The following is a 13,120-nucleotide window of genomic DNA, read 5'->3' on the forward strand; positions in this document are numbered from 1 at the left end:
ACCTAGGTTTTGGCCCAACACAGTCTGGACTGTTGCAGGCATATGGGCCTCATTTCTAGGTGGAAATCTTTAAGTTTTACCTGCCCTCCACCTCCACCACTGCTTTCAAAACATAATGCCCGTCATAAAATCAACAAAATATTGTGGAACGGCCAGCACTGTGGCATAGCAGGTAGAGAGCCACCGCCTGCACCACAAGCATCCCAGCTCAAGTCCCAGCTGCTCCACTTCTGATCCAGCTCCCTGCTAATAGGCTAGGAAAAGCCCAAGTACTTGGGCCCCTGCACCCACATGGGAGATGGGTAAGAAGCTCCCGGCTCCTGGCTTGAATCTGACAAGAACCAGCCATTGTAGCCATTTGGGGCGTGAATCAGCAGATGGGAGGTCTCTCTTTCCCTCTCTCTCTCTGTTAATCTGCCTTTCAAATAAATAAAACTAAATCTTAAAAAAATATATATTGTAGAATAAACTATAATTACATACAAAGTTACTTCACAGCATTTTTTCTTTACACTAAGACATAATAATCACAGGTCAAAAGAATCTAAAATCAGAGTAGCTAAATTTAAAGAAATTCAAAGGAGTTTACAATAAATGGGAATTACAGGTTGAATATCCTAATCCAAAATGCTTGGAACTAGAAGTGTTTCTGATTTTAGATTTTTTGACATTTTTTGGAACATTTACACATACATGAGATATCTTGAAGATGGGTCAAGTATAAACATGAAATTCATTTGTTTCATATACACACAGCCTAGAAGTAATCTTACACATTTTCAATGTACCTCTATTTTAACTGTGACCCGTCACATGAAGTCAAGTGTGGAAGTTTCCACTTTTGGTATCATGTTGGTACTTGACAAGTTATGGATTTTGGATTTTCAGATAAGGGATGTTCAACTTGTACTATTATTAAAAAAAATTATAACTCTAAAATATGAGCTAAAATGGATTCTAAAGATAATATAGTCTAGTTTAAACATCTAGTAAGATAGATAAAAACAAAACTAGAAAAAGTAAAATGACATCACACAGCCAGATAGTAATGAACAAAGACCCAGTTCTCCCAAACACTGGCATATGCCTTCCAACCACAAGCTGCTTGCTTTTGGACTTGAATTTCTTCTTTTAAAAGTCATTTGACAGAAGCTTACCCCAGCAATGTAGCTGCCAGTAGCCCGAATACAACTCACAGCAACACCAATTCCCCCAGCAGACTTAGAGATCAATGCACACTGCTTTAGAGTGTCATAAATGCCTTCAATGCTGTCATCTTTCATACTCAGAAGGAAACAACTACAAGGAGACATAAAAATCACAACTTAGAGCAAGCAGTGAAGCAGGAGCTCAAAAATGATTATATAATCCTAAAACAGGAAATTAGGCAAACGAATGATTTGAAGTTTACAAAGTTTCTGAGTGGCTTTAGGAAAAGAAAAGTGAAAACAAAACTGGCCTTTACTGGAATCACACAATGAAACATGTAAGCAAATCATATTATTTAAAAATCATCTTGCTGCCTACCCTAGATAATAGGCCTGAGAAGAAGTCTTTAAGCTAAGTCTAAAATATTAGCTCACATTTCACCAGCCTGCAAACATGCCCTTATCTCTCAACTTGCATGCAAATTCAGCTTTCTGGTAAGACAAGAAAAATGAAACACTTCTGAAAAAAGAAACATCTATCCAAAGGTCAAACAATTCTTTGGAATGTTCACCACAATGACAGCTCCCTAGCAGTGTTTTTAAAGATGACACCTTTACATTTTGGATCTCATCCTGCTTCTCCTTCAGGAACCTTATTCTACCAATGATCCCTTCACTGTCTTGAATATTCAATCACTCAAATGGAGTCTATCCATTGATTTTTTTTTCTATGAAATATTATATATTCAAGAAGATACAGAGAATAACAGGACAAATATCCACCTACCTCAAAACCTAAAACACTACCATTGTAAGTCTAAATACAATCCCCTAATGTTTTCATGCATTTTAACTTTGGCATTTTACATGTTCCACATTTAAAATTGTTCTACTTGTATATTTATCAGTCTACAACTTTTTTGTAACTCCACATTGTGCTAGAGGTTCACTTTTATTTTTTTTAAAGAGTATCGACATATACATCCTTTTTTTTTTTTTTTTTTTAAGACTTACTTATTCATTTGAAAGGCAGAGTTACAGCAGGCAGAGGCAGAGACAGAGGTCTTCCATACTCTGGTTCACTCCCCAAATGGCCACAAGGGCCAGAGCTAGGCCAATCTGAACCCAAGAGCCAGGAGCTTCTTTCTAGTCCCCCACATGGGTGGCAGGGGCCCAAAGGCTTGGGCCATTTTCTACTGCTTTTCCAGGCCATAGCAGAGTGCTGGATCAGAAGTGGAACAGCTGGGACTTGAACTGGTGTCCACTGGGATGCTGGCACTACAGGAGGTGACTTTATCTGCTTTGCCACAGCCCCCATTTCTTTCTTTTTTTTTCAAGTGTACATCATACATTACCAACAACCTTCTCAACTCCAAGACTGGACAAAAGGATTAAAAATAAAAACTCATCGCACTACTCAGTGAAGCATTACTAGAAACTTCTATACAAAAGTATGAACTGGGGCCGACACTGTGGCATGGTAAGCTAGGCTTCCACCTGCAGCACCAGAATCCCACATAGGTGCTAGATCATGTTCTGGCTGCTCCTCTTCCGATCCAGCTCTAAGCTAATGGCCTGGGAAGGCAGCGGAAGATGGCTCAAATGCTTAGGCCCCTGCACCCGCGTGGGAGACCTAGAGGAAGCTCCTGGCTCCTGGCTTCAGATTGGCCCAGCTCAGGTTGTTGTGGCCATTTGGAAAGTGAACCAGCAGCTGGAAGACCTTTCTCTCTTTTTCTTCCTCTCTCTGTCTGTGACTCTGCCTCTCAAATAAATAAATAAATAAAACCTTTTTTTTTTTTAAAAGTACAATGTTAAAAATTTATGAAGCCTTAAAATGATTTGATTACAGATACTTGTAATATATACATCCATAATTATATGTTAATTGACACAATGGAATATGATTTGAGAAAATGACTCAGTAAATGATTCTAACACTCCTATAAGCTTTCACAATCTGAAAGAAATAGCAAAATGAGGTAACCAAAGGTACCAGAAAGGGGAAAAGAGCTTCAGCTTTCTAATTAAGGCCTGAAGACAGCTGCGAAAAATATTCTCATAGGGGAGCTGGTAGATGATAGAGATTCATTTCCTTTGACACATGTAACCTTAGCATTCATTTTCATTGCTTTAAAGTATTCCACTGCACAAGTACACCAATATTTGTCCATGTGCCTGTTGACAGATATTTGGATTATTTACAACTCATTTCTCAAGCAAGGTGGCTGTGCAAATTACTGAACGTTTCATCAGTAGGAGAGGAATTCTATTAAAAGCAATTATCGGTGACACACACATACCTAGAAAGTTGTGGCCGGTTGGTGCCAGCATTGAAGAGAGTGGGAGAGGCATGAGTAAACCACCTCTCAGAAAGCAGGTTATAGGTTTCAATTGCAGCATCAATGTCTTCTTTGTGAATCCCCACAGATACTCTCATCAACATATGTTGTGGTCTCTCAGCCACTAGAAACAAAAGAGGGATTTTCACATTTGAAACATGTATTTGAATCAAAAAAGGCCAACATCAAGTGCAAATTAGAAAGACTTTATACCAATAAGCAGGCCAATTATTCATAAGCTAAACCTAAAGTTCAAAAGGTTACTTAGATTCTAAATATGCCTAATAGCTCAACACTCTAATATAATGAATAGAAAATATAACACAATTGTGTTCATTTCTCACCTTTTCCATTGATCTTCAACAAATAGGATCTCTCCAGTGTCTAGAAATAAAGAAATTAACAAAACATTTCCAGTTTTTAAAGACACAATGGCTATATCACTCACAATAAAGTGATCTGTTTAAATCTTCTCAGTTTTTGTACAATTTTAAATGAAAATAATAGCCTATTTGCTCTTCCTAGCTTCAGTCTGGAACATTATCAATTGGCAGTTTTGTTTTGGTAAAGACTGCATGAAAATATTTGTTAAAAAAGCCAGTTCTACACACGTAACAGCCAAAGCTGTGGTATTCACCATCATCATCATTATCACAATGGCTAACACTCATAAAGGGCTTATAACAAGGCACTAATCTCAGCAACACATATACTCATTTAATCATCAACCGAATTTGTTCTTGAGATTTTATATTATCCCCATCCTAAAGATGAAGAAACTGAAATATAGAGATATATATTCCTGTTCTCATTCACTAAACTGTATCATCACCTAAGTATTTTTACTTAGAAAAACACTGTATGTATATTATATATATATAATATACATATTCACATAGGGACTCAATAAATAGTTGTTGCATAATAGCCAAGTAATATGTAATAATTTAGGTAAATTATCTGTATAACTCCTCAGGTAATCCAAAATGTTTGGAACATTCAAAATTACAAATGGATAAGCTATCTTTTACTTAACTAAACCACTGCCACCACCACCTTAGCTTCATTATAGCCCCCAGATGCATTCCACCTCCAACAACTTAATGACTTTTATAACTGTATCAGCAAAACATAAACAAGACCCTGTGTTTCCCAATCTAAGGAGGAATCCCCACTTATTTGAAAGCAATTATTTACCTTAAAGCCAAAGTAATTATAAGAGAAATCCCGGTCATAGATAATGGCAGAATTCAGGCGCTGATGGGATGAAAAAGAACCCACAGTTAGAATAAAATTAGACTATGTTCACAAAATCTGGTATCTTTCAGCCCTGACTGCAGAACTAAAATTGACATAGGCTGTAAAAGATGCAATTCTGAATAGTGCCTGGGATTGAGTCCTGCCTCTACTTCTGATCCAGATTCTTGCTAATGTGCACCCTGGAGATAGATCATGGTCCAAGTACTTGGGTCCCTGCTACCACCTGGTAGACCTGGTTGCACTTCCAAGCTCCTGGCTTTAGCCTGGTCTATCTCCAGCTGTTATGGGCATTTGGGGAACAAACCAGTAGATACAAGATCTCTCTTTGTCACTTTGCCTTTCAAATATATAAAAAATAAAGTTTAAATATAAGCTGTGTGATTTAATGTGATTTTCCAAACTTTCCCTATTTTGTATATAGTAGGTACATCATTTTAAAAACAAAACAGGAGTTACAGAGAAAGAGGGAGATACAGAGAGACCTTCTAACAATTGGTTCACTCCTCAAATGGCCACAATGGCCAGGGCTAGTATAGGAGGAAGCCAGAGGACTGGAACTTCATCCATATCTTCAGAAATGGGTGTCAGAGGCCCAGGAACTCAGGCCATCTTCCATTGCTTTTCTGAGGCACATTAGCAAAGAGATGAAACAGAGGTGAAGCAGCCAGGACTTGAACCAGTAATCATACCAGATGCTGGCATCGTGGGTAGTAGCTTAACTTGCTGCGCCACAATGCCAGCCCCTAAAATTCATCTTTAATAAAGAGGGAGAGAAATGAGCATAAAAGTGACTATGTTATTATCATTATAATATTTTTAGATAGTTGTTAAGCCAAAAGTGTTATTACAACATATTTAATAATATATCTTATTTTTAAAATCAGCCTACTTTAAATAGCATAAAAACAAATGATAAGCAATGAAAAAAAGGATTATAAGCTCTGCAAAACCTATGGTCCTTTAATAGGTTTTAAACAAACTACTATTTTGACAGTAAGAGCTTATAGCAAAATTGGTCGCTGTTGCAAAGTTTTTATAGACTATATGCCATTTAAAGGAAAACAAAAGCAATCAGCTACAAATAATCATTTTGAATAAAGAAAAATGGAACCAGTTCTTCAAAATACTAATAATATTCTGCATAATGGTATATGTCATTTTTAAATTACTGAGCAAGATCTTTCAAAATTTCATCTGACCATCCTTTCTGCAAGTCAGTTTGGCAATGTTTATGAAAAATCTGAATGCACATACTCTTTGGTTCAGCAATTCCACTTAAGGAATTTATCTTACAGATACATTCATCTATGGGCAAAACCCTACCACGCAAGTACATTTTCTGCTGTAAAAAAATGGAGAACAAATATTCACCCCTAGAGGAATTCTTACAAATATATACAATGACAATATATCTATGAAATGGAAGTTCTGCAGCTGTTAGAACAGGGTATATTGATACTCACTAAAAAATTAATATAGAACAATCTCTAAGATCTATTTGTAATTGAAAAAACTATCAGCGAGAAGAATATGGACAGTAAACCACCAATGAAGGTATATGTACACACATATACACATACACAAATGTACAGAATAACTCTGGAAAAACACATTTCAAAATGATAAAACAAAGTTGCTTCTAGAGAGAAAAATCAGGATTTATACAGGAAAGAGATCTAGTTTTCACCTATATCTTTTGTATTTAAATTTTTAAAATGATCATGTTACTATAAAAAGACCTATTAAAAAATTTCTACCAGAAAAAGGTGAAACATACATCTTTATTGGCCAAAACAATATCCAGTGTTGACTTGGCCACCATGGGAGAGTGTTTGCCATTGTGTGGATTTATGTAGCTGTACAGGTCTTCCATCACATCTAAAAAATAATGACAATAACAAATTAAAATAGCAAACCACTTAACAGCTAATTCAGTCTGCAGGAAATAGTTTAGAACTATGGCTCTCAATCCTTTTTTTCATTCCAACCCACCTCAGTCTAGTACAGAAATATGTACATGTTGAATATATAATGTTGGGCCAGCGTGGTGGCACACTAGGTTAATCCTCCGCCTGCGGCACCAGCATCCCATATGAGCGCTGGGTTCTAGTCCCGGTTGCTCCTCTTCCAGTCCAGCTCTCAGCTGTGGCCCAGGAAGGCAGTGGAGGATAGCTCAAGTGCTTGGGCCCTGCACCCGCATGGGAGACCAGGAAGAAGCACCTGGCTCCTGGTTTCGGATCAGCACAGCGCCAGCTGTGGCGGCCATTTGGGGAGTGAACCAACAGAAGGAAGCCCTTTCTCTCTGTCTCTCTCACTGTCTGTAACTCTACCTGTCAAATAAATAAATCTTTAAAAAAGAAAAATATATAATGTTTCATTTAAGGAAACAGTTCCAGAGTTAGAGTGGGTGTAAACTTTTGCAGCTTGGCTGGCGCCACAGCTCAATAGGCTAATCCTCCACCTGTGGCGCCGGCACACCGGGTTCTAGTCCCAATCGGGGCACCGGATTCTGTCCCGGTTGCCCCTCTTCCAGGCCAGCTCTCTGCTATGGCCCGGGAAGGCAGTGGAGGATGGCCCAAGTGCTTGGGCCCTGCACCCCATGGGAGACCAGGAGAAGCACCTGGCTCCTGGCTTCAGATCAGCACGATGCACCGGCCGCCGCGCGCTGGCCGCGGCGGCCATTGGAGGGTGAACCAACGGCAAAGGAAGACCTTTCTCTCTGTCTCTCTCTCTCACTGTCCACTCTGCCTGTCAAAAAAAAAAAAAAAAAAAAACTTTTGCAGCTTAAAAATGATTATCAGGATGAGTGTCACAGTGCAGTGGGTTAAGCTGTTCCTTAGGATGCCTGTATCCCCTATCAGAATGCCTGGGATAAAGTACTACTTCTACTTCCAATCCAGCTTTCTGACAATGAACACACTGAGAGATAACAAATGATGGCTCATCTGAGGCCCCTGTTATCTACATGGGAGACCTGGATGGAGCTCCTGGCTTCTGGTTTCATCCTGGCTCAGACACTTGGGGAGCGAACCAGCAGATGAACTATTTCTCTCCAGCTATCTATCTCTGTCACTCTGCTTTTCAAATTAATAAAAATACTTTAAAAAAATTTTAAAACAGATTTCCAAATGATTCTGAAACCTACCTTCATTGAAAATTATAGATTGAAAGTATGGAAATGCAAACATGATAATCTCTTCTTACCAACTGTTTTTTTTTTTTTATTGTAATAACAGAAACTCAACTTAAAACTCATTCCAAGCAATTCACTCCTATAAATGCCCATTTAGCAAGAATTCTCCCTCTGCTCTTCTTTAAGCAGTACTGGGAGCTCTGCACGTATGAATAAGCCTTATGTAATACAAATGCTGGCATTTGGACTGGGATTGAGTTGAACCTATTGATGAATTTTGGGATAACTGCCACCTTCATAATAAATCTACTAAAAAGGGAAGATATAATGTTTTGGGCCCCACAGAATTGAGAGCTAAAACAGTTCTTTTCTTTTCTTTTCTTTTTTTTAATGTATTTATTTCAAAGGGAGGGAGTGAGAGAAAAAGAGAGATGGATCTTCCATCTGCTGGTCCATTCCCCAAATACTTTCCAAATGGCCTCAGTGGCCAGGACTGGGTCAGGCTGAAGCCAGGAGCTTCGCCCAGGTCTCCTACATGGGTGCAAGGGCTTGGGCCACCTTCCGTTGCCTTCTCAAGCACATCAGCAGGGAGCTGGATCGGAAGTGGAGCAGCCAGGACTCAACTGGTGTCCATACAGGATGCTGGTGCCACAGGTGGCAGCTTAACCCACTACGCCATAATGTCGGACCCATGAGCCAAAATATTTCTAATCTCAATTGGCTTCTTACATATTGAAAAATTATTTTGTCATCCTTTTTCCATATTCCCTGAGCTTATAAAATGGGAGTGGTAGAATGAAGTATTTGCTAATGATGACAAAACATCAATTTTAACATTTTGTTTAACCCTAAACTTGTCATAGATATTATTTTCCTAACCAAGCCACCATCATCTGCTTAAAGATGGACTTTAAAAAGCCTAAAGAACAAGAATCTATTGACCCTTTCATGCAACAAGTCAGCACCATCGAGAAGCAATAAGTTCTAGTCCCATTTCTGCCCACTAATTTGTACAGGTGGCTTTTCTAAACAAGATGTAACTTTTCTTTTGACATCCAAGGTTACTTTCCATTACCCTTATTTATTTTCTGAGAATACTAGATTCCATCTTTTCCACCCCAGACTCACCACTGAACACTTTCTTTGTTTCTTTGTGCAAGTTCGAGACAGCAATCCTTGCCGCCAGGATGGCATAGTCGGGATGCTTAGTGGTCAAGGTTGCAGCTGTTTCAGCAGCCAAAGTATCCAGTTCCACTGTGGTGACTCCACTGTATAAGCCTTGGATTACTTTCATAGTGATCTGAGCCTACAAAAACAAAAGCATAAGTTAACTGAGCTTTCCCAAGAGACAACAGCTTCCTTAAAGGAACAAGTAAAAAAAATAATCAAATTTACATTATAATAAAACAGACAACTTCCTTTCCTGAAAATCACTAGTCAGAAGAGTAAGCTGTGTGAACTGGGTAATTAGAATTCCTAAACCAACAGAGCTGCCAGGAAGAAACAAGTTCAACCTTTAAAAAACTCAACAGTCTTGGAGCAGGCATTTGGTATAGCAGTTAAGACACAGTTTTGGACACCTATGTCCCATATCAAAATGTCTGGTTGGAGTGGCAGCTACTCTGCTTCCAAATAAAGCTCCTGCTGAGGTGCACTCTGGGAGGCAGCCCAGGAGGGTATAAGTACTTGGAGCCAACTACCTGGGAGACCCAGCCTGATTTCCAAGCTCCTAGTTTCCATCAGGCCCAGCTCTGGCTTTTGTGGACATTTGGGGAGTAAACCTGTGGACAGAAGATCTGTCAATCAGTCTCTCTTTACGTGTGTAAATGTGTGTTTCAAACTTTTTACAGAATGAAGTCTCACAGAGAAATAGCTGAAAAATCAACCAATGATTCTTAAGTATTTCTCCATCTTTCTTTCGAATTCTGCCTATGTGATCAGGGCTCCAGTTCCAAACTCATCCATTTCCCCCTAAATTTTACCTAAGAACAAGTACAGGAAAGCAAATAAATAAGATTTCATTCATTCCAATTCAGGAGATGAAGGTATGAAGTACAGTCAGAACCAAGTCATTTAATAATTTAATTACTACTCTTCAACACTTCACATATTACAAACATTTAAATTTTCATAACCTCCAACATTTCACACCTGGTGAGATGAGCATTATTAATCAACATTTTACACGAGGAACCTACAGTGCAGGTTACTAGGACTTGTTCAAGGTTGTATTACTGTCTGCTATGGTCTGGATATAATTTAACCATGGCTCCCAAAGGTTCATGTATTGGGAGTCATGGTCCCCATGGCAAAATAATAGATAGCTCCTATCTACATGACCACAATCTAAAAATAAGTTTGGACCAGCAGTTAAGGTACCACTTGAGATGCCCACATCCCATATTGCAATGCCTAATTCAAGCTCTGATTACTACACTTCTGATCCAGTTTCATGCTAAGGCATATCCTGGGAAGCAGCAGGTGATGGCTAAACCACACGGGTTCCTGCCATCCACATGAGAGATTCTGACTTCCAGGCTCCCGGTTTCAGCCTGGCTATTGTGGACAGTTAAGGAATGAATCACCAGATGAGGATAATCTCTACATCTGTGTCTCTGTCTTTCAAACAAAATAAAAATTAAAAAGCGGAGGGTGGCAAGATGGCGGAATAGGAAGGGAGCACACTGATAGTCTGGGAAGAGACAGTTTAATAAAAGTGGAGATACTGCAGGTTCAAGGAAGAGTAGGGGAAGAAACAGCAGAGGAAACTCTTCCGGAACTAGTGATTCACAGTGGACCTGCATGGAGAGCGCGGGAGCCCACGGTTCGGGACACCAGCAGCAGAAGCAACACACCAGCACTGGAACGTGAGGTGAGCCAAACCTCAATAGCCCGAGACACCGGCGGGCAAGCGGAAAGAGGAGACTAGAGGGAACGAGGCTTGAAACCCGGTGGGGAAAAGTTCACCAGGCTATCTAGTAGAGAGAGGGAAAAAAAGAAAAAGTGACCAATACAGACACAAGTTTCTCTCTCTCCGCTCACCTCTCAAAGGTGAGCAAGACAAAGAGCAGATGCCATTTTGACATACGTCATAAGCGGGGTGACCTCAGGTCTGCACCCGCCCTCAATCAAGCAGAAAAACCTGACTCTGGGTGTGTGTGTGTGTGTGTGTGTGAAATAACAGGAGATTAGGACCTAGTGAATGTGTGGTGCTAATGAACTGAGACTATGAAAAAACAGACAGTGGGGGAGAGAACTCACGGAATTCACGTGAGTACTCTCCAGAGACAATACAATTCGGTAACCTTGGCAACCCAGTGGGAGACTGCAGGAGAATTTGAACCCACACTGAGGGCAGCACAGATTCCCTGTGTGGTCCTTGGGAAAGAGCATCCGATCTCTGGCTCCTGTGGGTATATCATTCGCCTGCTAACTACCTCCAATTCCATTCAGCTGTGTGGAATTACTTCCTTTTTGAATCAGAAAAAAAGCAAAGAGAGAGAGATTTACCACGCCTAACCTGGGAGTGTCACCTTTGGCACACCCTTAACCCTGAAGAACCAAACAGAACTCTCAGGCCACACCCATCTCAAACCTCTAAGGCTCCATCAAAAGCAGACAGTCCACTTAATACAGTCATAGTATAACAAGAAAAAACACCACAGCGAGGAAAGAAAAATCCAAAGAATATCTCTACAATGCCAAGCAACAAACGCAAAAACCGAGGAAACAAGAACAAGGAAGACATTATGACACCCCCAAATAAACAAGACACCCCAAGCCAAGATTATGAAGATGATAAGATGGAAGATACAGATTTCAAAAAATTTATGATAAAAACAATTAGTAGTATTCAAAAACAAATGCTTGAGCTATGGAACTCCTTACTGGATAGGATAGAAAAACTCCTTCGAGAAAATGAAATCTTAAGGAGGAATCAAAATGAAACGCAGAAACTAGTAGAACAGGGAAGTGTGATAGTGAAGAGAAATCAAAATGAAATGAAGAACTCAATAGATCAAATGACAAACACATTAGAGAGCCTTAAAAACAGAATGGGTGAAGCAGAAGAGAGAATATCAGACTTAGAAGACAGAGAACAGGAAAGGAAACAGGCAAACCAAAAAAAAAGAAGAGGAAATTAGAAATCTAAAAAATATGGTTGGGAATCTACAGGATACTATTAAAAAACCCAACATTCGGGTTCTAGGAGTTCCTGAAGGCATGGAGAGGGAGAAAGGATTAGAAGGCCTTTTTAGTGAGATACTTACAGAGAACTTCCTGGGTCTGAAGAAGGACAGAGACATCCTAGTACAGGAAGCTCACAGAACCCCTAGTGAACATGACCAAAAGAGATCCTCACCACGACACGTAGTAATCAAACTCACCACAGTGAAACATAAAGAAAAGATTCTAAAATGTGCAAGAGAGAAATGTCAGATTACTCTCAGAGGATCTCCAATTAGACTCACAGCAGACTTCTCATCAGAAACCCTACAAGCTAGAAAGGAATGGCAACACATAGCCCAGGTACTAAGAGAGAAAAACTGCCAGCCCAGAATATTATATCCTGCAAAGCTCTCATTTGTGAATGAAGGTAAAATAAAGACTTTTCATAGCAAACAGAAATTGAAAGAATTTGTCACCACTTGTCCAGCCCTGCAAAAGATGCTTAAAGATGTGTTACACACAGAAACACAGAAAGATGGTCATCAACATGAAAGACGGTAAAGGAAGGAAACCTCACAGCAAAAGATCACAGGAAGCTCAAAGTATATATTAGAAAATATCTTTGGCAAATGGCAGGGCCAAGTTACTACTTATCAATAGTCACATTGAATGTTAATGGCCTGAACTGTCCAGTTAAAAGACACAGATTGGCTGATTGGGTTAAGGAACAAAACCCATCTATTTGCTGTTTACAAGAAACACATCTTTCCAACAAAGATGCATACAGACTGAAAGTGGAAGGCTGGAAAAAGATACACTATGCCAACAGAAATGAAAAAAGCTCAGGCTAAAATTCGTGTTATCTTATTCCAAACGTTATCCTAATTTGGAGATTTTTAACAGTTTATTTCAAAATGTAAATCAAGGACATTGGCAGATGTTACAAGTATACTAATCTATTTCTCTTTGACAGAGAATTAAAATCTGATTCTCTGTTAAAGCAATGTGTTAAAGTAATCTATTATGTTCTCTTGATGTCTGTTAAATTCTAACTGTTCAAAAACAGCTGA

General features: G+C 39.3%; 1 protein-coding gene across 1 annotated transcript in view; it reads right to left on the minus strand.

Annotated features, from left to right (window-relative positions):
* The window catches only part of RRM1 (ribonucleotide reductase catalytic subunit M1), a 41,580-nt gene that overhangs the window by 17,123 nt on the left and 11,337 nt on the right, over nucleotides 1-13,120 (minus strand). Inside the window, exons 3-8 of the mRNA XM_062196605.1 lie at nucleotides 9,009-9,186; nucleotides 6,525-6,625; nucleotides 4,685-4,744; nucleotides 3,832-3,871; nucleotides 3,449-3,611; nucleotides 1,158-1,299 (exon numbers count right to left, since the gene is read on the minus strand). Coding sequence (XP_062052589.1) covers nucleotides 1,158-1,299; nucleotides 3,449-3,611; nucleotides 3,832-3,871; nucleotides 4,685-4,744; nucleotides 6,525-6,625; nucleotides 9,009-9,186 — 684 coding nt within the window. The remainder of the gene's footprint in view (nucleotides 1-1,157; nucleotides 1,300-3,448; nucleotides 3,612-3,831; nucleotides 3,872-4,684; nucleotides 4,745-6,524; nucleotides 6,626-9,008; nucleotides 9,187-13,120) is intronic.

Source organism: Lepus europaeus, chromosome 7 (genome assembly GCF_033115175.1).
Source record: "Lepus europaeus isolate LE1 chromosome 7, mLepTim1.pri, whole genome shotgun sequence".
In the NCBI taxonomy this organism is placed as follows: domain Eukaryota; kingdom Metazoa; phylum Chordata; class Mammalia; order Lagomorpha; family Leporidae; genus Lepus; species Lepus europaeus.